This window comes from Anolis sagrei, chromosome 2 (genome assembly GCF_037176765.1).
Source record: "Anolis sagrei isolate rAnoSag1 chromosome 2, rAnoSag1.mat, whole genome shotgun sequence".
NCBI lineage: Eukaryota > Metazoa > Chordata > Lepidosauria > Squamata > Dactyloidae > Anolis > Anolis sagrei.
Window position 1 is genome coordinate 217,803,725 of NC_090022.1, and position 23,771 is coordinate 217,827,495.

Below are 23,771 nucleotides of genomic sequence, written 5' to 3' on the forward strand. Positions count from 1 at the left end.
AGGTCCAGCCTCTAAAAATCGTATTTCCTTGAGCCCATTTTTCTGTATTATGCTTTTGCTAGATTCTGTCATTTATTCATAGCTTTTTTCTGCCACCTTCTGAGGATGATTGTTCCGAGGGAGCCCCATTTTCTTTTTAATACCTTTGTTGGTTTTCCTAATATAACATCTTGAATAACTTTGTATCATCTCAACCCTAATCTCATCAAAAACCAAACTCATCGTTTTTTTTATTTCCTTATCAAGATCATTATCTCGTTATTACTTTTGAGTCATCTTTCTCATCCTTACTCTGATGCTCTACTACTTTAACGTGCATTGTCCACTTCACAGAGCTAATTATAGGGGCTTGTATCAGAATAGAGCTAATTATAGGGGCTATATCAGACCAGTACCTGCTATTGCTTTTAGCCTGTTCTAGCGCTGTACTTAATTCCCGGTCCCCTCATATTTTGAGTTTGCACTAGCCTCAGCCCAGCCTTTTAATTGCTCTGAACAGGCAGGATTATTTTTACTATATATGTGTCATTGTGATAATGTTATGCTTATGTTGTTTTGTTAATTTTATGTCATGCTGTTTGCTCTGTATGTTTTGATGATGTTACTTGGAAACCGCTCTGAGTCCCCTTCAGGGAGATAGCACGGTATATAAATCAAGTTTTCTTTTATTATTATTATTATTATACATTTAAGATAGCTGTTACAGATTGACTGAATATGAACATTTGTTGAATTTTAGTATGTCTGTAGCACAAAGTTGTAGTTTCTTCATCATCAGACAGTGTGAATAGTTGAATGTGTATTAAACTAACATTTGCAAGATACTCAGTAAAAATTGGATTTACCTAATTACTGTTCAGAATATCCTTCAGGTATCTTTAATATTGAAATCGACACAGCCCAAACCTAATTCATTTTTCTCACTAAAGTTGTAAGCATTTTTGAAAATAAACACTCAAATAAAACCAATTTCATGAAATCAAAGGCATGATACAGACTGTTAGTATTCAAGGCTACATACATACTGCAACACAGGGCAGAACCATTTTTACAGTGGCCCAACCATGATGTGATAGTAATTCTTTTTAAAAATAGCTTACCATGTTAAGTAAACTGGGAGACAAATAGACAAAGATCATTCTCTAGCTGCCACCCTTTGTGAAAAAAGACAACATAGAGAAATTATCAAAATAGTTCATTTAATAATCACCAACAGTGATGAAGTATATGGTGAAAGCAATACGCAAGAATTAAGTTGACACTGCTATCATTTTTCCCCTACCTTTGACAGAAAGCAAAATAATGCATGCAGTTTCCCCTTTCACTGAATCCCCAGGTTTGGTGTAGCCCACTAAACCAGAAATAAGGAATATGTGTCCTTCCAAGTATTGTTGTGAATGCTACATCCATCCTATTGCACTTTTGATTATTTTGCTTTGGATTAACTGCAACTGAAAATCAAGAAGGCTATTTGCTCCCTACCCATATACTCCATGGAGGAACGGAAGATCCCCATTTGCTGGTGACACATGTTGGGTTTTTTGTCCAATGTGAAATGTCCATATTCAGTTGAAGGTTACAGAAGTGGAATTACATGTGAGGTACCACTCCACACCACTGCACATTGCATGTTTCACATTGTGCATTGCAGTTAATCAGATGGCTGCAGATTGTGCATCATACATCAATGCACAATGCACATTTGCTTGTGCAATGTCACCATTCTCCAACAAAGTGGTATCAAACAACTAAGGCATAACGATGAGCTTAAAACTACCTCGTACATTACATTTCTTCAATGCATGATCTTGGCCTTAGTTTCCCCATTTTTATTGAATATTTTTCTGATGAGTATGTGGTCAGTCTAGCTGACTGGCTGGACCACTTATTCAAATGCCGCCTTGTGTTTTTTAGTTAAACGTAAAGAACTACTCTTTAACTTAACATCAGTGTAAGTTTCACAGTGATCCTTATTTACAGATATTTATCGCATCCTGCAAGTCCTGTAATTTCCTTTGACCTGCACTGTGGTTTAATGCATTATTTGATCAGCATTCTCAATGAATCATTTTATCCACATGTATTTAGTTAATTTTTTCCTGCCTGTGTTTGTATATACTCTATAAGGGAAAGGAAGCCTGACTGCTCACAGCTGAGTCTGGTAAAAGAGCAATTAGTTTCTATCAGAGCCAACAGCTGTCTGTAATGAATTCTGCATTAAAATTACGAGCAAAGAAAAGAATCTAGCCATCTGCAGGAAATGTGAAAATATTTTTATAACCCTAATAGCTGAGATCTGGACAAGGGTATCCGTGAGATTTCCCAGCTGTACCTACCATGAATTCTCAAATAGCCACAGACACAAAGCACACAAGAATGCATTGCATCAATTTTGGCTGCTTAACCTCTTTGGCTGCACTTGAACCAGCTTGTATTTTGATCTAAAGTAATCAGCATGAAAGCCTTCTTTTGTTGAAAAGCATTTTTCTATGCCCTCCAAAAAGAAAACGTAGCTATAAAAATAGTTCTGTTATCTTTGCATGGAGGCTTTCCAATCAGTGTTCCATTACTGGAATTCCAACCTCTCTCCAAAAAATGAATAATCATCATTAATGTGATACTTTTTCTTTCCTCCCAATTTTTCCATCTTACTGAGCCTTGAGTTAATGGTGCTGGTTTCCTTGCAGCATTTCATAATGTTATCGCTCTACATATTCTAAATCACTGTGTGACCTCCCACTTTGCTATTTCCAAAGTGTCTCTAATATTAATTGGTCCTTTGGGTGAAATATTTATCCATTTTTTGAAATATTTTATTTTATTTTGCAAAAATGGGCCAAGTTTATGGTTCAATAGTTAAGCAGTATTCTTCACATATTATTCATCTGCACTGTAAAACTAAAGCAGTTTGACACAGCTTTAATGGATCATGGCTCAAGTCTATGGAATCAAGAGATTTGTAGTTTGGTAAGGCACTGGAAGTCTTTGGCAAAGATAACTAAATATCTCATAAAACTCGAACTCAAATGATTTCATAATAAAGTATAGGCAATCCCCAAGTTACAAATAAGATAAGTTCTGCAGGTTTGTTCTTAACTTGAATGCGTATGTAAGTTGAAGCAGGTACATTTTTTTAACGGGAACTCCAGCCAAAAACATATATTGTTTTTCTTTGGATAGCATAGAGAAGGGTTAAATACCCCTGTGGTATTTGTTTTGCTGTCTGTTCTGAAGATTTCACCTTACTTTCTGTCCCTGTGCTAATTGGATTTTAAAAACATTAGCTTGTTGTGGAAATAAGGATTGACGATAAACCTTCAGTGGGTACACCTTTCCCCTATGATATGTCTTCCAGGAGTGAATTTCCCTTCCGAGGGATACATTTCTCTCACTTCCTGTCGTCTCACCTCTGTTCTTAACAAAGAGTCGTTTGTAAGTTGGGGAACGCCTGTATTGTCAAATTGCATTAATTCTTCAATCTAGATCAGACCTGCAGTACATGCAGCCCCCAGAAGCCCTTGGTGTGATCAACCGAGTGTCCTCCCACCCCCTGCTGGAATTGCTTTCCCTGCCTGTGCACCCTCTCCCTCAAACCTGCACTCACAGCCATTGTGTACCCACTGCCTTTGCATCCGTTTGCTGCTTCCTCTCTCACTGTCAACATTGCACTTCCCCTGCTTGACTACTTGCTTCTTGCTCCCCCACAGCTGCCCCTGCCACCACTTTCATTTCCCCTCTCACTCACTTCTTCCTCCTCACCCCCACCTCCACCCCACACACAAATGCTATCATTTCCCGAATATATATAATGTGACACACATATCTGAGATGTTAGAAAGCGCCTTGCTGGTTAATTATTGGCTAATTTTGAACAACGTTGGTTTTTTTGAGCAATGGATGATGGCAACCAAATCCAGAAGTTGCTTTATTTGGATCTGTTCCATTGATTTCAAACTGACTTTGGGAATAAAACAACTTTGGCTGCCCGAGTCCCACTTTTTGTGGAAAGCAAGGTGTAAACAAAGTGATTGGTAGATTGGTTAGTTGTCTTAGTGCATGAACTTAACTATGGGAGACAGTTCCTGCTGGGGTTTTTTTGGGGGGGGGTGGAGGGGTGGGAGCATTCAGTGACTTTTAGTATGATCAGTAGCTTGGGAGGGATCATATTGTACTGAGTGTTGACACAGAATAATTCTGGAAGTGATCTTCTCAGCCCCTTAGAACTGTTGTTTGAATGGAGTGATAGACATGTTGTTGGCTAACTAACTGAAGGCAACTAAAGAATTGCTAGTATTAGCAGAAAAATCTTCCAGAACATTTAGGAATCTTTGTAGATGTGGCAGTCTTTAAAACTAGATCATTAAAAGCCCTTCCCCACCCTAGCAAATAATGAGTGCTAGATGAACTTCATATAAGATAATAGCTTAACCAGAACAACATGAACCTTTCAAACAACCTTATGTAAAGTTCCTATCAGCAAATCCCAGGTCAAAAAAATAAAAATTAGCAATTGTGTGAGGTCAGATATTAATTGCAGCAAATCCATGGTTGCCATAGAAGCTATGACATCCTGAGCCTTTTCATTTCACAGTGTATTCACAGCAAACATTTAAATATCCCAAAACAGTTAAATTATGAACATCAATACTATCACTGATATGACCTCTATTACGTCAAGAAGGAAGTGAGGAGGGTAGTTGGATAAGTGATACAGCAACAGAGTTCCATATGATGCTCCACTACCAATCTTGGAGATTATTGGACAAGGTATCTCAAAAAGATACAATGTTTGTGTCACAGATCACTGTCACTCCAAATGCCAGATCTTACTGCTTTATGTAAAAACGCTAGCAGGTACAATTAGTTCAAGTTAATACCCCACCCTCCTATTGCCCAGCTGGTTTTGAGTTACCCAAACCAAGTTACTTGATTCATTCAGGAATAATTGAAATGGGTCATCCCAAGCAACAAGCTATCATTCAGCAAGAGCGTACTTCAGCTCAATGGATTTCTGCTAGATTGGGCAGGAATCGATGAAGTAATACATGAAGAAGGAACAGCCATAACTTACTGCCTGTTTCTTCCCCTCTTTGGGTCTGTTCCAAATCCACCACTACACTTCCCATAATAATAATAATCATGGTGACCCTATGCCATTCCCTGTTCCCCTCTTAAAGACATTAGCCCCTTAATATCCACAAAATAACACCACAGTGAAGAATCTTTACAAACATAGAAAATTTCCAGGCCTCCTAACCAAAAACCAAACTGACTATGCGAACAACAGTATTTTCACCTAAAGTGAACTGACAAAGCGGACTGATGGCAGTTGACCACAAGTAGTAAATCAGTGTACATTTGAGATAACCTAGAGTCTAGATATAGGTACATTCACAGTGGGGTCAACAGACCTTCAGGGTAGAGCAAAAAAATATGATCCAAGGCCAGATTCCAATATAAATGTAAACAGAATCCAGTTAAAACAAGGCATAATACAGATGTAAGGGACAATTTAATAAACAATGATATTTAAACAACTGTCTGGCATTCTGCTAGTAAACTGCAATATTCTAAATTAAACCTAGAATGTCATAACTTCTTAAAATCATTCAGTCCAACCCCTACCATGCAGGAATGCACAGTCAAAGCACTCTCAACTGATGGCCAACCAGACTTTGTTTACAAACTACTAAAGAAGGAGTCTCCACTCCACTTTGAGCAGCTAAGTCCACTGTCAAACAACTCTTCCTGCCAGGAAGTTTTTCCTAGCTTTTAAGTGGAATAGCTTTTCATGTAACTTGAATTCATTGCTCTGTGCCCTAGAAAGCAGCAGAAAAAAAGCTTACTCCCTGCTCAATATGAACCCCCATTCTCAATTGCACTATTGTCACAATCACAAATAACCCTAAAGCTACCATCAAAGCCTACCAGCCAACTGGAGCAATGGAGGCTTGTACTACTTGTGAGTGGAGTGCAGTAGGGTGTCCTAATCATCTTCCTGCTTGTGGCATCCCTCACTGATGTAATGGAGTTAATTACCAGTGACTCAGAAGAAAATGCCAGTGTTTTCCTGCATCTTATGACTAGTATTTGCTACATGAGGCAGTTGTTTCATTTTGCCTAATGGTTGGGTCAGTCCCATGAACATCATGGATGTTGGAAAAGGGGCAAGGATGTATCATGCCACTTGCTACACAATCACAATGGGTTGTCCTCCTATTTTGAAACTGTGTACCATTAATAAGACCACTAAAGGCATAATGCCTGTTATCAAGAGATTGCTTTCGGTGAAGTTCATGCTATTCAAGTCGATTGAAATTGTGCTACTAAATTGAGGTGTTTTGAGCCTTTTTGCTCAAAACATCTAATCTGAGGAATGGAACCAGAAAAAGCAGTCATACAGAATCTGTTGCTATCTCCAGTCATGCAAGTATAAGATGATAAAGCCATCAGACAAATTCAGCCATTTAATTTGAAAGACGATTATCCAGTCTGATTGCTACACATATATGCAAGTTAAATGACATTATAAAGCACTGCTCATTTATGACAGTGCTTTTCAGGTATGTGTTTTTCCTAAAGTAATGCTCTCTACTTTTTAATTTCATAAGATGCTCATTAGCTATGCAAAATCTTTTTGATTCTAAACTTGTATAATGTCTCCCTTTATGCTCCCTTCTTAAAACTCTACATGGTGTCTAATGGTAATCACTTACTTGGAAAAGATTGTGCCTCTCTGCTGCTTAGTTCTTTTGTTGATTAGAATTAACGTTTAAGATCTGTGGAAATTATCACCTTTTCAGCGTAGCTGCAATTTCATTCTATGATCTTGCCACTCTTTATGTGTAATTTTGTAGCACCCTTTCATTGGAACATTACTATTCCTACGAAACCCTTTGGGAAACTAAATCAGAGTTATAAGGTGTTGGGCATATATATTTCCACTTAAAATCTAGGTGACTCAAAAGTACAGTGTGGAATCGTAGGCATGGTTTCTCTTCAGGGGAGTTTTAAGCCCAATTTACATGCTACATCCGTGGCATAACCAGCAGCACAATTCCAAACTATATTTATGCCTGTCAGAAAAGTAACTAGAATCAATGGCTAAATGATGCAGGCCAATTACAACCAGGTGTCCCTGTAATGAATCCAAAGCATGGGGCCATCTATTCATAAAAGCAGGTAAATATGTGAAGAGGTATTTCACCGTTACGATAATAAATAAATTGGGCCCCGTCTCTTTATGACTTGAAACCACAAAGATGGAAAGTAATACTAAGAGTATTGCAATGCAACTCTATATTCATCTATAAGTATTACTGACATCCTTTTTCCTCCCTTGGAAATCTAGTAACCATAAATGGCAGTGATTAAGCCTGCTGTGTGTGCCGCTTGCCTCCTGTATTAGGCACAATTAGTTCCCATAGATGTGTCTGGTGTAAGATTACAGCGTAAGCATTATCCCGCTTTACGGTTGATACTGTGACAATGAAAGAGATAAGTACAGTTAAAGCACATAGTGCTGTGTGAACAGATACCTCCATTATTCCTGCCAATATGAACAAAACTTCAATTGTTGAATCGTACAACTTAACCTGTGGTACGGAACATTCACTATCATATAAAGCACATCTACTATTCCCTGTTCTTATTTATAATGTTAACATTCATTTTTTTTCAAACCAAACTTCTCATCACCCACTTCAGTTCACCATCTTTGGATCTTTTTTCCCCCATACTCAGGCTAAATTTATAGTTTTTCCATTTTTTCTGTGTAAGCAATATTTTCACTTAAGTTACATACTTCCAAATCCTTGCAATTTGATAACTATAACGAAGATAATAATAGTAGTGAGGTCTGTATTGGCTATTGGAAGAAAAGTATATTTTAAAATGTGCTTAGATGCTACAGTAGCAAAATCTATAAAATACTTAAAATAGAAAGTGACTGTGCCACAGGAAACATAATTCTGGTGTCCCATTTTCATTTTTAAGAGCAAGTAAAAGTATGCTATGTCAATTGTAAGGTTAGTTGACCATTCTAAGGTACCTGGTGGGATATAAAGAACGTGGTTTCATTAAAATCCTTGTGTTCTTTTCAATAGCAAGTTCATTTCAAACTAGATTGTGAGCTTTTCCCCATACATGGGAAAATTTCTATATATTTTGTTCACATTTTTCAAAACTGAAAATTCACTCACAAATTGCACTTTTATATCTCTCAAAATTGTCCCATTGGCCAAAGCATTGTTGTGTGCATTTTCAAATGTGCAAATTCTTTCTGAGCATAATTTTGGTTTGATAATTTATTATAGAACCTCACATATAGAAGCCTAAATAAATGAATTTCCAATCACAAATTACAGCTAAAAGCAAGTGGTGTGTGAACTGGATTAAAAGAAAAACCCAGCAAAATTGCTTCTTGTTCCAAATGTATAATCCAAACGTATCTATTGTGAAAAGCAGCATGGTCCAGACAGACTGGGATGTATAAAACTTGCCCTTTAGATTCCACAGACATTGCTTACATTGCAAGTACTGGTCACTATCAAACAAAAATGCAAATCCAAACCACTGATGTCTTGTGGGCATATTTTTATCTGCAGGTGTCTTAATTGCAGCATCATATGAGTATTTCGCACTGAACAGCAGAAACCTAACCAGTATAATGCAGCTCTGAATCACTGCTGTTCATAACGGTCACAATGCAAGATAAAATTAAGCATACTGAAGCACATTGATTTCATTGATTTGAGTGAAAAAGCAATCTACAGAGCTATCATCAAGAGAATTTTGCTTAGCCATCAGCCTTCCTCATCCAATGAAATGTCAAAATGCCTTAAAGCAGTAGGCAATAAGGTGCAAGTCCCAACGGGCAGGCTCTTTCCTTCTTCCACTGTGAGGAATCAATTTCAGCAGCTCATTAATTTCATTATGCAAGAGCAGCTATTAGCAGTGATATGCGGATGCTTTCCTCTCCCATATAATTCCTAAACTGGGGTCATCACTACTATTTATAGTCTGTGGGTTGATGATGCAGCCACTTTGGTGAAGCTAAGTCAGTTGGTCTTGTCAGCACATGGGTGAGAGGACGCTTGGGAACCCCATCTTGATGTGAGATACATGAAAAAGAAAAAGATACAAACTAAATAAATTAAATACTTAAATCCCACATTTTCCCTAAGAGTACAGGGCAACTAAGACATAGATTTATTTATTTATTTACTTACTTACTTACTTACTTACTATATTTATATACCGCCTTTCTCACCCCGGGGATACTCAAGGTGGTTTACAACATACTCATGGCAAAAATTCAATGCCAACATACGTGTAAAAAGAAAAATCATAATAAGTAAACACTAACATATAAGTTAAAATAATTAAAGCCATTAAACATGAGACATATAATTAGATACCGTATATTCCGGCATATAAGATGACTGGGTGTATAAGCTGGCCCCCAACTTTTCCAGTTAAAATATAGAGTTTGGGATATACTCGCCGTATAAGACTACCCCTCTTCCAACACACACCAAATAAATTTTTTAAAAGCATTAGATTACCAGACAGGTAAAAGAGTTGTGTTTATCTGGGCCCAGAGCCACTTTATCTCTTTTTTCCACACCCCGGGCGCCCTGGATTCCTGCAGCTTGCTCCGCCCTTCACTTACACCTTCCCGGTGAGGCTCCCCTTCACCTCACCATCGGGACCGCATTAAATCTGAATGGATTTTCTTCTACCATACTTGTACAGCATCGCCCTTAATGCTTTCACATGAGTCGCTGCATACGGCAGGGACTTGGCCACTGCCATTTTTGAACTCCCCCCACAATATGCAGTAACCACAGATTCTCCAATCCGGATTGGAAGTTTCAGCACCTTCTCTATAAGATGACTCCCGGCGTATAAGACTACTCCCACATATAAGACGACTCCCATGCATAAGGCTACTCCAGTGTATAAGACTACTCCCGCGTATAAGACGACTCCCGTGTATAAGATGACCCCTGACTTTTAAGAAGATTTTCTTGGGTTAAAAAGTAGTCTTATACACCAGAATATATGGTATTTAATATATAAGATATATTAAGATACATTAAAATATTAGATCGCCTTCATAATAATCCCATGGATTATATTAAAATGAAAATGTATACTGTTTAATTCTATTAAAATACTGAAATCCTACCCAACACCAGGGTCTCCTTGTAATACCAGGGTAAACACCAGGGTATCCTTTCCATGTGCTTTTATGCAAATGTTGTAAAAATATTATTAAAATTACAGCAATCTTTATATGAGGGTTGTTTTGCACACATGTGAGCGTGCTTAACACTGCCATTTAATTAAACATTTAAAACTTTTAGAAATCCTGTACCTTTTTTCAATTTTCTTATTGCACCTCTTTTATTTACTTCACAAATGCCTATTTTAATTTATACCAAACTCCAAATATCCAATCAGATTATCCCCTGATATATATCAGAAATGTCCTAAATGATTTTGGCCCATATTTTAATATCTTTGTCCTTCTAGAGAAATGATCTGTGTAATCTGGTAATTGCAGTCACTTCCTTTGCCAGATCACTGAAATATCAGTTAAGGGGCGGCATTATAACAGTAACAAATTAATCAGAAAAGCCAATCTCCAATCACATCCACACAATGATTTCTGTGTGGAATGGCCCCAAAATGCCTCTTAATTTTCTTTCTCCGTATACTGTAGCTCTTATCACATCATGGGACATTAAACATATTTCAGCTCATAATCACAGGACTTGACTCAGCTTTAGATATTGAAAACAAATGTTGGAACAAGTTTGGAGCAACAACAATTTTTAACAATTTTCTAGTAGGTAAGCTTGTTTAATGAAATGCACGGTCTTTTGGCTAGTAAGCATTGGCATTGCTTGCTGAAATAGAAGAGATTTCCTTCCCCCAGGCTCTTAAACTTTGGAAGTATTTTCCCTCTAGTAAAATGAACTGTGGCAGGTTTTCTTGACCTAAGACACAGCTTGAGAACCAGTTTCCCCCGTTTGAGCAAAAAGGGTACAAATCAGCCACTTTCACAGTCAACAGATACAAGGTCCAAAAACTGAGGGGCGCCAGCCTGCAAGCTGTTGAATTCACTGAAATATCCATCAGACAGGATGAGGATTCTTTTGAATAAGAATAAATGTCATTGCCTTGGACCGCAAGAAGATCAAACCATCCATACTCCAGGAAATAAAGCCCGACTGCTCACTGGAGGGAAGGATATTAGAGGCAAAGATGAAGTATTTTGGCCACATAATGAGAAGGCAGGAAAGCTTGGAGAAGATAATGATGCTGGGGAAAATGGAAGGATAAAGAAAGAAGGGCCAACGAAGGGCAAGATGGGTAGATGGCATCCTTGAAGTGACTGGCTTGATCTTGTAGGAGCTGGGGGTGGCAATGGCTGACAGGGAGCTCTGGTGTGGGCTAGTCCATGCGGTCAAGAAGAGTCGGAAGCAACTAAACAACCAAAAAACGTAACTGAATAAAATATATCATTTCATGTACTTTCCTTTTATTGGTCTGTTAAAAACACTAGACTTATGATTCAGGCCAAAGACCTGTTTTGCCCAGCATAATTTTGTCCAACAAGATATATCTACCATGATTAATAGACACTAATTCTCCAATTTCCACCAATTTAGTCTGTCCCCTTTTAGAACTGTCCAAATAGACAGTCATCACTGCTGCTTGAAATAGCAAGCTTCACAGTTTACCTATTTATTTATTTATTTATTATTTGCATTTGTTAACCGCCACTCTCAGCCCGAAGGCGACTCGTGGCGGTGTACAGAACATAGAACATAAAGACAACAATTACAATAGATCAGGACCATAACACATATCTTACTAACACACAGCTAATTAAGCTAAAAATCCGCTTCGTCTTGTTTGAATCATAATCAATCTCGTAGTCATAGTCCATTCCGGTGGTCATTCCAAAAACAAAGCACTTAATTGAAGGCCTTTTCGAAGAGCCAGGTTTTCAGGCCCTTGCGGAAGGCCATGAGGGAAGGCGCCTGTCTAATTTCAGCAGGGAGGGAGTTCCACAGCCGGGGGGCCACCACCGAGAAGGCCCGCTCTCGGTCCCCGCCAGGCGTGCCTGTGAGGCAGGCGGGACCGAGAGAAGGGCCTCCCCGGACGATCTCAAGGTCCTCGTGGGCTCGTAGGCCGAGATGCGGTACTCAAGGTATTTTGGGCCGGAACCGTTTAGGGCTTTGTAGGTTAGCACCAGCACCTTAAATTGGGCCCGGTAGCTGATCGGCAGCCAGTGGAGCTGGGACAGCAAGGGCGTTGTGCGCTCCCTGCGTCCCGCTCCGGTTAACAACATGGCTGCCGCGCGCTGGACTAGCTGGAGCTTCCGGGCCGTCTTCAAGGGCAGCCCCACGTAGAGAGCGTTGCAGTAGTCAAGGCGGGATGTGACCAAAGCGTGTACCACCGTGGCCAAGTCAGACTTCCCAAGATACGGGCGCAGCTGGCGCACGAGCCGAAGCTGTGCAAATGCTCCCCTGGTCACCGCTGAAACCTGGGGATCCAGGCTCAGCGATGAGTCCAGGGTCACACCCAAGCTGCGAACCTGCGCCTTCAAGGGGAGTGCGACCCCGTCCAGCACAGGCTGTAACCCTATACCCTGTTCGGCCTTGCGACTGACCAGGAGTACCTCTGTCTTGTCTGGATTTAATTTCAGTTTGTTCGCCCTCATCCAGACCGTCACAGCGGCCAGGCACCGGTTCAGGACTTCGACAGCCTCCTTAGTAGCAGGTGGGAAGGAGTGACAGAGTTGGACGTCATCTGCGTACAGGTGACACCGCACCCCGAAACTCCGGATGATCTCACCCAGCGGCTTCATGAAGATGTTAAACAGCATGGGGGACAGTATGGAACCCTGAGGAACACCACAGGTCAAAGGCTGTGGTGTTGAACAGGAGTCCCCCAATAACACCTTCTGGGTACGACCCTCCAGAAATGACTGGAGCCACCGCAAAGCGGTGCCCCCAAGACCCATCTCTGCAAGGCGTCCCAGAAGAATACCGTGGTCGACGGTATCGAAGGCCGCTGAGAGGTCCAGAAGCACCAACAGGGACACACTCCCCCTGTCTAGCTCCCGGCGGAGATCATCCACTAAGGCGACCAAGACCGTCTCGGTACCATGTCCCGGTCTGAAGCCAGACTGTGCCGGATCCAGATAATCCGTGTCTCTCAAGAATACCTGGAGTTGTGAGGCCACCACGCTTTCCATGACTTTGCCCAGGAAGGGAAGATTGGAAACAGGCCGAAAGTTGTCAAATTTAGTGGGGTCCAGTGATGGTTTCTTCAACAGCGGCTTTATAATAGCCTGTTTTAGGCTCGCTGGAATCGTGCCTTCCCGAAGGGAGGCATTAACCACCACCATTACCCACTCAGCCAATCCCCCTCTGGCCTCTTTCAGAAGCCAGGATGGGTAGGGGTCTAGGATGGACGTGGTGGGCCTCATTCCTCCAAGTATCTTGTCCACATCCTCGGGTTTCACAAACTGAAAAGAATCCATCAAAATAGGACAAGCAGGTGCTTGTGTCACATCCACAGAGACTGCATTTAATGTGTCGTCCAGCCCAGAGCGGATCAAAGCGACTTTGTCTGCAAAGAACCAAGCAAATGCTTCACAGCGCGTGGCCGAGTTGTCAGGGCTCCCACCTGAGATAGGGGGAGTTAAAAGACCTCTGACAATCCGAAACAACTCCGCCGGACGGTTTTTTGCAGACGCAATAGTAGCCGCAAAGAAAGTTTTCTTTGCGGCTTTTATTGCCGCGGCATATGCCCTTAGAAAGGACACAAACCGTGCTCGATTTGGCTCGCTTGGGTCCGAGCGCCACACGCTCTCTAGTTCCCTCTTCCTTCGCTTCATCGCTGCCAGCTCCTCAGTGAACCAAGGAGCAGGTTTAGCTCGGTTACTTGAGAGGGGACGTTCCGGAGCGATCCTGTCAATTGCCCTGGTCATCTCCCCATTCCAGAGAGCGACCAAGGCCTCGACATGGTCACCTACCGAGGTGGCGGGAAAATCCCCAAGAGCCGTCAGGAATCCGTTCGGATCCATAAGCCTCCTGGGGCGGACCATCTTAATGGGACCTATGCACTGTTTTAAAAGATACTTCATTTTATCTATCCAGAATTTTTCACCGTTCAGCATAATCCTATATCTATTATTACAGAGAGAATTACTATTATATTATTATTATTATTATTATTATTATTATTATTATTATTATTATTCTGCCCTATCTCCCCAGGGGGACTTGGGGCAGATTCCAACATACAAAAAGGCAAACAGTCAATGCCTCAATTAAAGAAACAAATACCAACATATTAATCTGGAATAATCCCACATATGAAAACAACATTAGAACCTAACATCAATAAATTAAAGAAGTTTCTTATCTATTTTAAATGTATGGTCACTCCCGTTTCTCGGATAAACCTTTACATTTTTGTACCGTTTTTGTTGGGAGAGTTGCATTTCTTCAATCACTGCAAGTACGGGCAGTCCCCAAGTTAAAAACAATTTAGTCTAGAAAACTGTAGGAATGATGTCTGGACTGGACCGGAAGTAGTGGGTTTATCCCGTGCCTTCCAAGAAGGCGTGGAATAAACCCACTATCTAATTAATTCGCCACAAACCAGGGTAGGCAATTCCTCAGGTGTCTAGAAGGTGATGTCTCAAGTGGTCTTCTATGTAAATGGTTTGGGCTATATAGTTGAATGTGACGGAGTGCCTACAGTTTTCACAAAATGACATTTAACGCCTACTAACAGTGGAATTATTACTTCTTTCTTGGAATATTGCTGACTAGACATCCAAGAGACTTGACCCCAATTTCATAAATTATTTCACTTCATTCAATATTATTTTACTCCAAAAAAAAACCTTTGTATCAATTCCCTGTCCCCAGTTGATGGATTTCCCACAGTTGATCTTGTGGTTCTTACAGGGGAGAAGGGCAGAACTAAAGAAGGATTAGCTCTTCTCAATTCTACAAGCCTCTAGGCAACAGTGGTTAAATTGCATCCATTTATACACACTGTTTCTTAATGTTACTTCCCTCCAGAGATGAGACAAGAGGAAACAACTGAAATCAACAGTAATTGCTATACTTCATTTAGTAGTCATAATTTTGTGTGGGTGTGCAATACAATTCTGACAGATCCTTAACACTGTGATTTTTCCCCAGATTCAACGCATAAAGTATGATTCTATTGATAGCAGATTCCCCAATCACCTTTGCTCTATGATTTTGAGGTCTAAAAGTAACAAAATGCATTCAGTTCAGTCTCTTCCTTTTGAAGGTTTCAGACACTCTTTTTTTTCTGTGCTTGGCACCTAGTACAAGTAAGAGCTTAGATAAGGCAGAGATTGCTTATCAGCTATACTGTTCATGCCATGTTTTTGGACTGAATGCTGTAGAAATGAGACAGGGAAGGGAAGCACAATACAGTTCAGTCATTATTACTGTGCCGCCAAGCTCAGTTTGCAAGGATCAAAGAGACTTGCCTAAGTCAAAGAGACTATTTAGGAATGTTAATCCTTCAGTTTAAGTCATGTACGCCACTTCAAGTGCTAATGGGCAGAAAAATAAACACTAGGGTTGCAATCCTGAAGGGATGCAAACATATGCAAAGCTCTACTGGGCTCTTGATGGAAGAACAGAAGTACTTGTGAAGCTTGGGTTTATTTTTTTTTCTTTTATAGACTTTTATTCTCCCCAGATATGATTCTTACCAGTACTTCCCCCTTCCCATTGCAAAAAAAATCCAGTAAAAACCTGCTAGAGTGCACATGCATTTCTCTGTGTTCCCAAAGTGTGGTTAAGGCTGCCAGGACAGGAGCCTCCCAGATTCGTGAGATTTCAGAGCTGCAACTTAGGGATTGCTCCTGCTGATGATGTTACAATATTTCTGGGGGCATCATATTTTCCCCTGGGGCCTTACTCAGAGCCAGGGCTGCAATCAATTTCTTCACCTCAGAAGATGACACAGGGGACCAATAAAGCAAACATGTGGTATTGGGAACACTGGTAGGATGGTTTTCTGAAGAAGTAGCTTCGTAGAGCTTGCTAAAATGGTCAAACCATTGCTGTGTTGAAATATGCTCCAGGACTACTGGCCTGACCATATGCATTCCGGTTGAAATAATATCCCAGAACTGCTTCTCATTTTTTTTCCGACACAGCTAATGCTAATTGGTTCCACTGAGCTCTAACGTGTGTGTCTTTTTTCTTCTTTAAGAGTGTTTTATATGAAGCCCTCATGTGAGCTAGACTTGCAGATTGATGGATTGATAGGCATTTAAAGTGTCTGTATTAGAGTCTAGGATGTATTGTCTGCAAAATCTATAGGGGTTGCTCTCGAATATGTGCAGAATGGAGTTGCCTAGGTTGACTGACCACCTTATTCTCCGTTCTCCAACATGGATTCCATTTAGATTTTGTGAATTTTGAGAGTATTGTGTTGGAGATAATGTTTCAAAATTAAATAGGAGTGACAGAGGAAAATGATCACTCTCGACGCTATTATTAATTGCAAATCTTTGGATATCAGGTAGCAGGTTGGCAGAAACTGCCATATAATCAATAGATGAGTCCCAGTGATATTATAGGGAGTGGACCCGGCAATGATATTAAGCATGATAGATTTAGGCCACTTCCAAACAGCACTTAAATGAGCACCAAAACAAGTTTAAGTCCACACACATTCTCCTAAAGCATGTGCTTTCTCCAGGAGATGCCTAGATGCCCACCCAGTACCTTCCAAGAGGGCACCCAGACACCCAACCTCCCCCCCCCCCAAAAAAAGCCTTAAAATTACAAGAACTTACCCAGCTGCCATTAAGGTCTTGTAGAAATGACATGACGGGGGGGGGGGGGGAGTAATTTTTCTTCTGCTCCTTTTCTCCTGGTGCCAGGATTTCTACACAACAGGAGGACTCCAGCAGGACCTTAATAGAGTTGGGTACATTCTTTTAATTTCTAAGGCCTTTTGGGGGTTGGTGCCCTCTGGGTTTTCCAGGATCATGCAGCCCAAAAAGCCTGAGAGGGCTGTGTGGATTGTGCTCAGGGATTGCGTGACACACTGCGCCTAAACCTGGAAAGGTCTGGAACTCATCAAAGATCTGGGTCTTACCAGGTATCTAATTAATTTGGGACAAAGCTTTGTCTCAAATCAATTCAGTTTTACTGGAGACAGCTTTTGGACTACTCTGGTAAAACCACGGGAGCTCCCACAGTATGAGCCCTGTCTGGATGGACCCACAGTGTCAATCCCAGTTTTTGTTTTTGTTTTTTTGACTCAGAACATATTACTCAAATAAGAAGTACAAAATAAAACAAATTAAAAAATCTGTTTTGGGAATTAAGGCCCATCTAAGTCAACATTAAGTCAGCTGAACTTGTTTTAAATACAAATATCTCCCAGACTAACTATGTTTGAAATTATTTTGAGAACTGAATCTAATGTGTCCTAGCTTTGTCTCAGGACAATGACTATGGCTGAATTGGGAGAGTTTTAGAAACCCTGACTCCATTTTGTCTTCTTTTTCTCTCTACTTTTGGCACATCTTAACCTGATAAAGCAATTCACATGGGAGAGGAGTTCACAAGAATCTGTGTTCTGCCAATATAAGGGCCTTACTACCAGCTGGAGGGAGTTTCCATTGACAGAAGAAGCTTCTGCTAAATCCTAGCCCCATATAACCAGTGAATCTTTGAGTTCGTAAAACATGTGCATACTAGAACCATATGAATAACTTTAATAAGCTTTTCTTTCCTAATAATGGTCTATCTGAAAGTGATGAGGTTCTTAAAATGAGGAAATGTCAACTATATAACTGAAACAGCTTTAAGAAGGTGAACCTAGCTTGAAGCCTAGGTTCACAAGAAAACCAAAAAAAATAGCATGAATACAGACTAAGTGTGATTGTTGCTGTAACAGTAAGTCAAAAAATGTCATAATGATTTAAGGTGTTTCCTTCCTTTATAAACTTCTCGTGTTGTTCTCTTTTCCTCCTCCTCCTCTTTCTTTTTTTATTATTATAGTGCTGGAGTTGGCAGGACCGGCTGTTTCATTGTAATAGATGCCATGCTAGAGAGAATAAAGCATGAAAAGACTGTAGATATTTATGGCCATGTAACTCTAATGAGAGCCCAGAGGAATTACATGGTTCAAACAGAGGACCAATACATCTTTATCCATGATGCACTGCTTGAAGCAGTGACATGTGGAAATACCGAAGTGCCAGCTAGAAACCTGTATGCATATATTCAGAAGCTGACACAGATAGAAGCAGGAGAGAATGTCACAGGAATGGAACTGGAATTTAAGGTATGTCATACAAAGGGGTTTGGTTTGGCTTTATAGTGATACTAGGGGAAAAGATGGGATGGGTTTCATTTTTTTTTCTAGATCAAAAGCATATGTTTTGTAGATGTCCCTGTAGAAGAGAAGCTTTTAATACGATGAATGAAATATTGATCTTATGTGTCTTTTCTTCACTTACCTGCAGCGGCTAGCCAGTTCTAAAGCCCACACTTCAAGATTCATCAGTGCCAATCTTCCATGTAATAAATTTAAAAATCGCCTTGTTAATATTATGCCATATGAATCCACGAGGATATGTTTGCAGCCTATCCGAGGGGTAGAAGGCTCTGATTATATCAATGCCAGTTTTATCGATGGATACAGGTATTTTTCAGAAGGGATAAAAACGATTTAGAACATAAGCATGTGCCAGTATTTTGCAATCTGTTTTGCAAAAGATTATCCATAATGTGAATACCATGTGGAATAGCTTCTAATTCCTACAGGAGTAGCTGTATACTATAATTTCTTCCCATACCACTCAACAGTATCAAATATTTGGTCCCATGGAAAACATCTCCATTGAGACTTCAAACCATGCAGCATTGCTCCCAGCTGACTGTTGCTCTCGAGAGAATGAATCATTCTATGCCCTTTCCTCTGGGAGCCCATATCTTCTTCCAACACGAAAAGACTACCATACAAGTAGCAAATACTGCAGCATTCACCATGTTACTCAGGGAAATAAAACGGCTATCATATGGAATTCTGTTTGATCTTCACATGGCTTAAAGAACTCAGAATTGTATTTTTAAAAATGAATTTGTTATTCATTACTTTTCAAATCACCTTTAATTTTAAGAGTATTGTGCCATTTACATACAACTTTTTAGTTGTAGGATTTTGTGCGCCCCCGGTTATGTTTGGAAATAAAAAGCAAGCATTATTTATTGCAATAAAATAATTTATCAGTTACTAGTTGTTACATTAAACATTATACTCTCACCATTGAAAACATCAGTAGTTCTGACTGTCGCGAGATACCTCATAACAGCTTCATTCTCATGTATTCCAGTAATAAAATACTAACATGTGGAAACTTAATCTTATTTTTCTAGTTCTAGTTTTTTGGCAGTGAAACAGTAAGCAGATAGGATAGGAATATACCATGATTACTAATAGTAGACTTCATAGCAATGGATTATTTAAGATACTACACAGATGTTGAATATGTGGATTAAGCATCTATATGTAGATAGTAGATTGTCCTCTTCCAGGATGAAATGTATAGCAGTTTGTATTGGCAGCCTAAAACATGACATTTTGCCATGACTTCCAAGTTCTCCACATTTTTGCTGATGTTCCCAAGTTGATGAAGAGATAACAAAGAAGTACTTTGAAGCCATAAGTCATACACTCAATAGACTGTGTGACAGTCAGCCTTGAATGCAAAACTGGAGCTGTACCACTAAGTGTTTCCTAAGTGCTTTCTGTACACACAAAATTGAGCTATTAGAATTGCATTAAAATTTAAATAAGACAAAAGACATAAATCACAATATTAATAGAGCAATTCCTTCTACACATTTCCAAAAATAACCCAATGCTATTGTTTGATTAAACAATCTTTAATATGTTTTTAATGTGCTTATAATCAATAATTTACAGCTGTACGTTTCACAGAATGATGTTTTGCCAGAATGTTTATATGCAACATGAGAAGCTTTGACTTTTCTTTGATTGATAAATATTTACTCTTGTATTTTAAATGTAGGCAACAAAAAGCCTATATAGCTACACAAGGACCTTTGGCAGAAACAACAGAAGATTTCTGGAGAATGCTTTGGGAGCATAATTCTACCATTGTAGTCATGCTTACTAAGCTACGAGAAATGGGCAGAGTAAGTATCCAGCATATTTCCAGAAATTAAATGTCAGAAATTATTTTGGCATAGAAACTCCAATACTAAAATGGAGTTTCTAGCCAAATTGTTGCTTCTTATACTACTTTTAAAAGACCAAGTGCATTCCTGTATCTCGTAAGAAAAAGTTGCTACCCTGGATAACATGAATTATGGCACAGATTATAAGGCAAACCAAAAATCCCAGTAACTCCTCTGGGTCAAAATTTAGCTTTAAAAAGGTTTCTGTAGAAGAAGGGACAAGATTCTCTTAATCAGGTTGTTTGAGTCCAAATAGTTTGGCTGTACAGATGACACTACACAGCAACTTGGAAGAATCTGAGTGGGGAGCATCCCTTATTCCTGAAAACGGAATACTCACTCCATACAGGAAAAGTGTGGAAGGGTTTTAGCCATTTTTACCAAGGGCATTTGCAGGCTTCCAGCAGACAGCTTTTCTCCTTTCCCATGACAGATGCACAATTGAATCTTGGATCCATGCCATGCAGCCGCAAAAATAATTACGCCTTTTTATTTAGCTCGCAATTTTGTTCTACATTTTAAAATTGAAAATATTAAAAACTGATTCTACTCTCCATCAGAACTCATACAATCTCCATCAGAGTTCTGTGTGTTGATATACTCAAGAAGCATTATTCTTCTCTGTTCTTTGTGTTGGATTTTGCAGAGCAAAGCAGAACCAACAGCAGAACTCCACTATATATGTAATAACCCAGGCTAATTGAGGAAAAGTGAGAGTCATCATCATGGAGTCATATGTAAAATTAAAATCAAACTGATGGTGATGTATGTGTAGGGATTACTGAAGTGGTTGTAGCATTAAATATTCTTGTTGTTGTATACTGAAACAGTTTGAGAGATAGAATTTTTCAGATGAGTTCCTGAATATTACCCTGTGCATTACCAAGGGCACTCAGCACATACGAACTTTTAAAAGGCATATCAGAAGCTCATCTCAAACCATGGGAAACAAATTCCTGGCCTGACTTAGTAACACTTGACAAATGGAATGCTGATGATGTGTCAGTTGATTCATTTTGCAAATCAGAAGATTTAGATATAATACAATACCAGGAGTTTTAGAAATTGAAAATTATACATAAATAGTATTTCCAAGGAGAACTCCATTTTTTTTTACAACCAACGCAAGGTGATTACCAAAATATCTGTCAAGTACTTCAGAAATAAAAGTATTCTTATATACCATAAAACATAGGAAACCAAAATCCATAATCCTTATAAAGACCAAAGCTTAGCAAGTTCAAAGATCTTGTATCAGGAAACATAGCTATATATCTTTATACTTATTCAAAAGAGTCTGGACAATGGAGCATTGAGTTATGATACATCCAGCCCTTTCTCAGGACTCTCTTGCCCCTGATCAGTATGGCTTACAAGCAAGATTTTAGGTAAGGTTCTGCTTCTTAACTGAGTCTGACCATTGTAAAAGATATTCTGGCTAGGTAAGAAATGGTATCCTGAATCCCAGGATATTTAGGAAGAAGGCAAGCATTGCTTTAAAATATGAACTGTAGTTTTTCTTCAAGATCAACCCTCTCCCCTCCTGCTGACAAGAAAACGGTGTTAGCGTTGCATTCAAGAGAGCAATCAGTGCTTCATTGTCTTGTCTACATCTGCCCTTTTTGCATAGCTCCTTTTTGCATGTGAGGCACAAACTTTGTAATTATCACATTGGGCCTTTTCTTTGGAACTCCTCATGGAATAACATTAAGGTCATGTTTTGCTCCACCCAGAGGTGTTTCCTTCACTCCAGGGGAAAGCCCCTCCGTTAGAAAAGATAAATGAAAGGGCAAAGCAAGGCAGAACCTACAAAGGTGTAGAACAAGTGCCACAGATTTTCCAGAGCAGAAATTTCCAAAGATTCCCAGCAATGCAGGACCAGAAGGATCCCAAAGAAAGGAAGCAGACTCTCCAGAAGCAAAGGGTCCCTAGAGAAAGAGAGATAGATTTGGACTCTTCTTCACATTAAAAGGAGAGAAAATTATTGTATGTCTTGGGTCTGAAACCCCTTAAGCTGAGCTTCATATCCCTCAGCCCCCTTGGATGGTTCAAGAGTAGGGTTTTTAGCACCTTTTTTCCCCATTGAGAAACATCTTGTATTGAACACAGACTGTGGTATTTGATTTCTATGGCTATCTTTTTCTGTCTTCTTGATAAAGAAATGATTGGGGGGTTTGGCTTCAAAATAAAAAAATACTAAAGCCACGATGGCACAATGGGTTAAATTCTTGTGTTGGGTGAACTGCTGACCTGAAAGTCGGCAATTCAAATCTGCAAGACGGAGTGAGCTTCCATCTGTCAGCTCCAGCCTCTCATGCGGGGACATGAGAGAAGCCTCCCACAGGATGGTAACACATCTGGGCATGCCCTGGGCAACATCCTTGCAGACAGCCAATTCTCTCACGCCAGAAGCAACTTGCAGTTTCTCAAGTCGCTTCTGACACTATTAAAACATCCACAAAATAGATATATTTGATTGCAGTTGTGGGTTGTTTGCCCATTTTTAACAACAGGTGTCAGTTATATTGGATGTCAGCAGCAAAACATTAATTTTGTTCAAAGCATCATAAAATTCTTTGCTTTACTTTGGTTCTGAGAACTTAAAATATAAGAAATGGTGCTTTTATTCACTTTGTAATAGTTATATGAAATAAAGATGTTAAGCCATTTCATTATGGAAGTGTAGCAATTTGCAAATTGAAAAGCTGATGTGTTACTTTCCTCTATGATCACAAAAAGAAAATATAGTCATAAATCCATATTTTAGTCTAAATTAGAATAGCCAGTTCAGTCAATGGAACTGATTTGAGTATTGACTTACTCACTTCCCATCAAACTGATGCGTTTACTATAGTTGGCAGTAGCCGTTCTATTTAGGCCATAATGTTATATGTTTAATATAGCTGGATGTTAAAATTAAATTGCCAATAGACTGGTTAAAAGTATTGTCTTGTTTTTCATAAATCCCTTGGTAGTTCTCCTATTTTCCTTTTCTGTTCTGCAGATTGCTTACAGCCTTAAACTTTATTATGCTTCCTCAGAACTTTGCCAAGACAACAAACCCATTAGCGATAAAAGAGTTATATTCTAATAAAACATGAACAGGGTTGCAACATTTTCTGCAGACATGTAGTAGCCTTATGCAACTGGACACAAACAAGAAACATGAGGTTTTATTTGTCTTGGAGTCGTGAGTTTCTAGTTCTCAAGATAGGAAAAATGAGGAAAAATCTATCTGTAGTCTAAAGTAGTTCGTGGGTCAGAATATCTCACATATAAAAATGATAGTTTCAGTCTAGAACATAATGGATGATAGAAATATTCAGGAGAGGCAAGGAAAGATATTTGATAAATGAAGTCATAGAGCAGTGCTTTCCAGGAGGTGTTGGAAGAGACAAGGCAGGACATTGTCAAAGAAAAGAAAGCTGTGGACATGAAGAATAAAATCAAGGTAGGCAACATATT

The 23,771-nt window shown here is 39.5% G+C and overlaps 1 protein-coding gene across 48 annotated transcripts in view; it reads left to right on the forward strand.

The window, feature by feature from the left end:
• Positions 1-23,771, forward strand: part of PTPRD (protein tyrosine phosphatase receptor type D) — a 1,485,253-nt gene that overhangs the window by 1,441,200 nt on the left and 20,282 nt on the right. For all 48 annotated transcript variants that reach the window (XM_060762309.2, XM_060762310.2, XM_060762317.2 and 45 more), the window contains 3 exons: positions 18,102-18,387; positions 18,569-18,747; positions 20,138-20,264. In XM_060762309.2, coding sequence (XP_060618292.2) covers positions 18,102-18,387; positions 18,569-18,747; positions 20,138-20,264 — 592 coding nt within the window. The remainder of the gene's footprint in view (positions 1-18,101; positions 18,388-18,568; positions 18,748-20,137; positions 20,265-23,771) is intronic.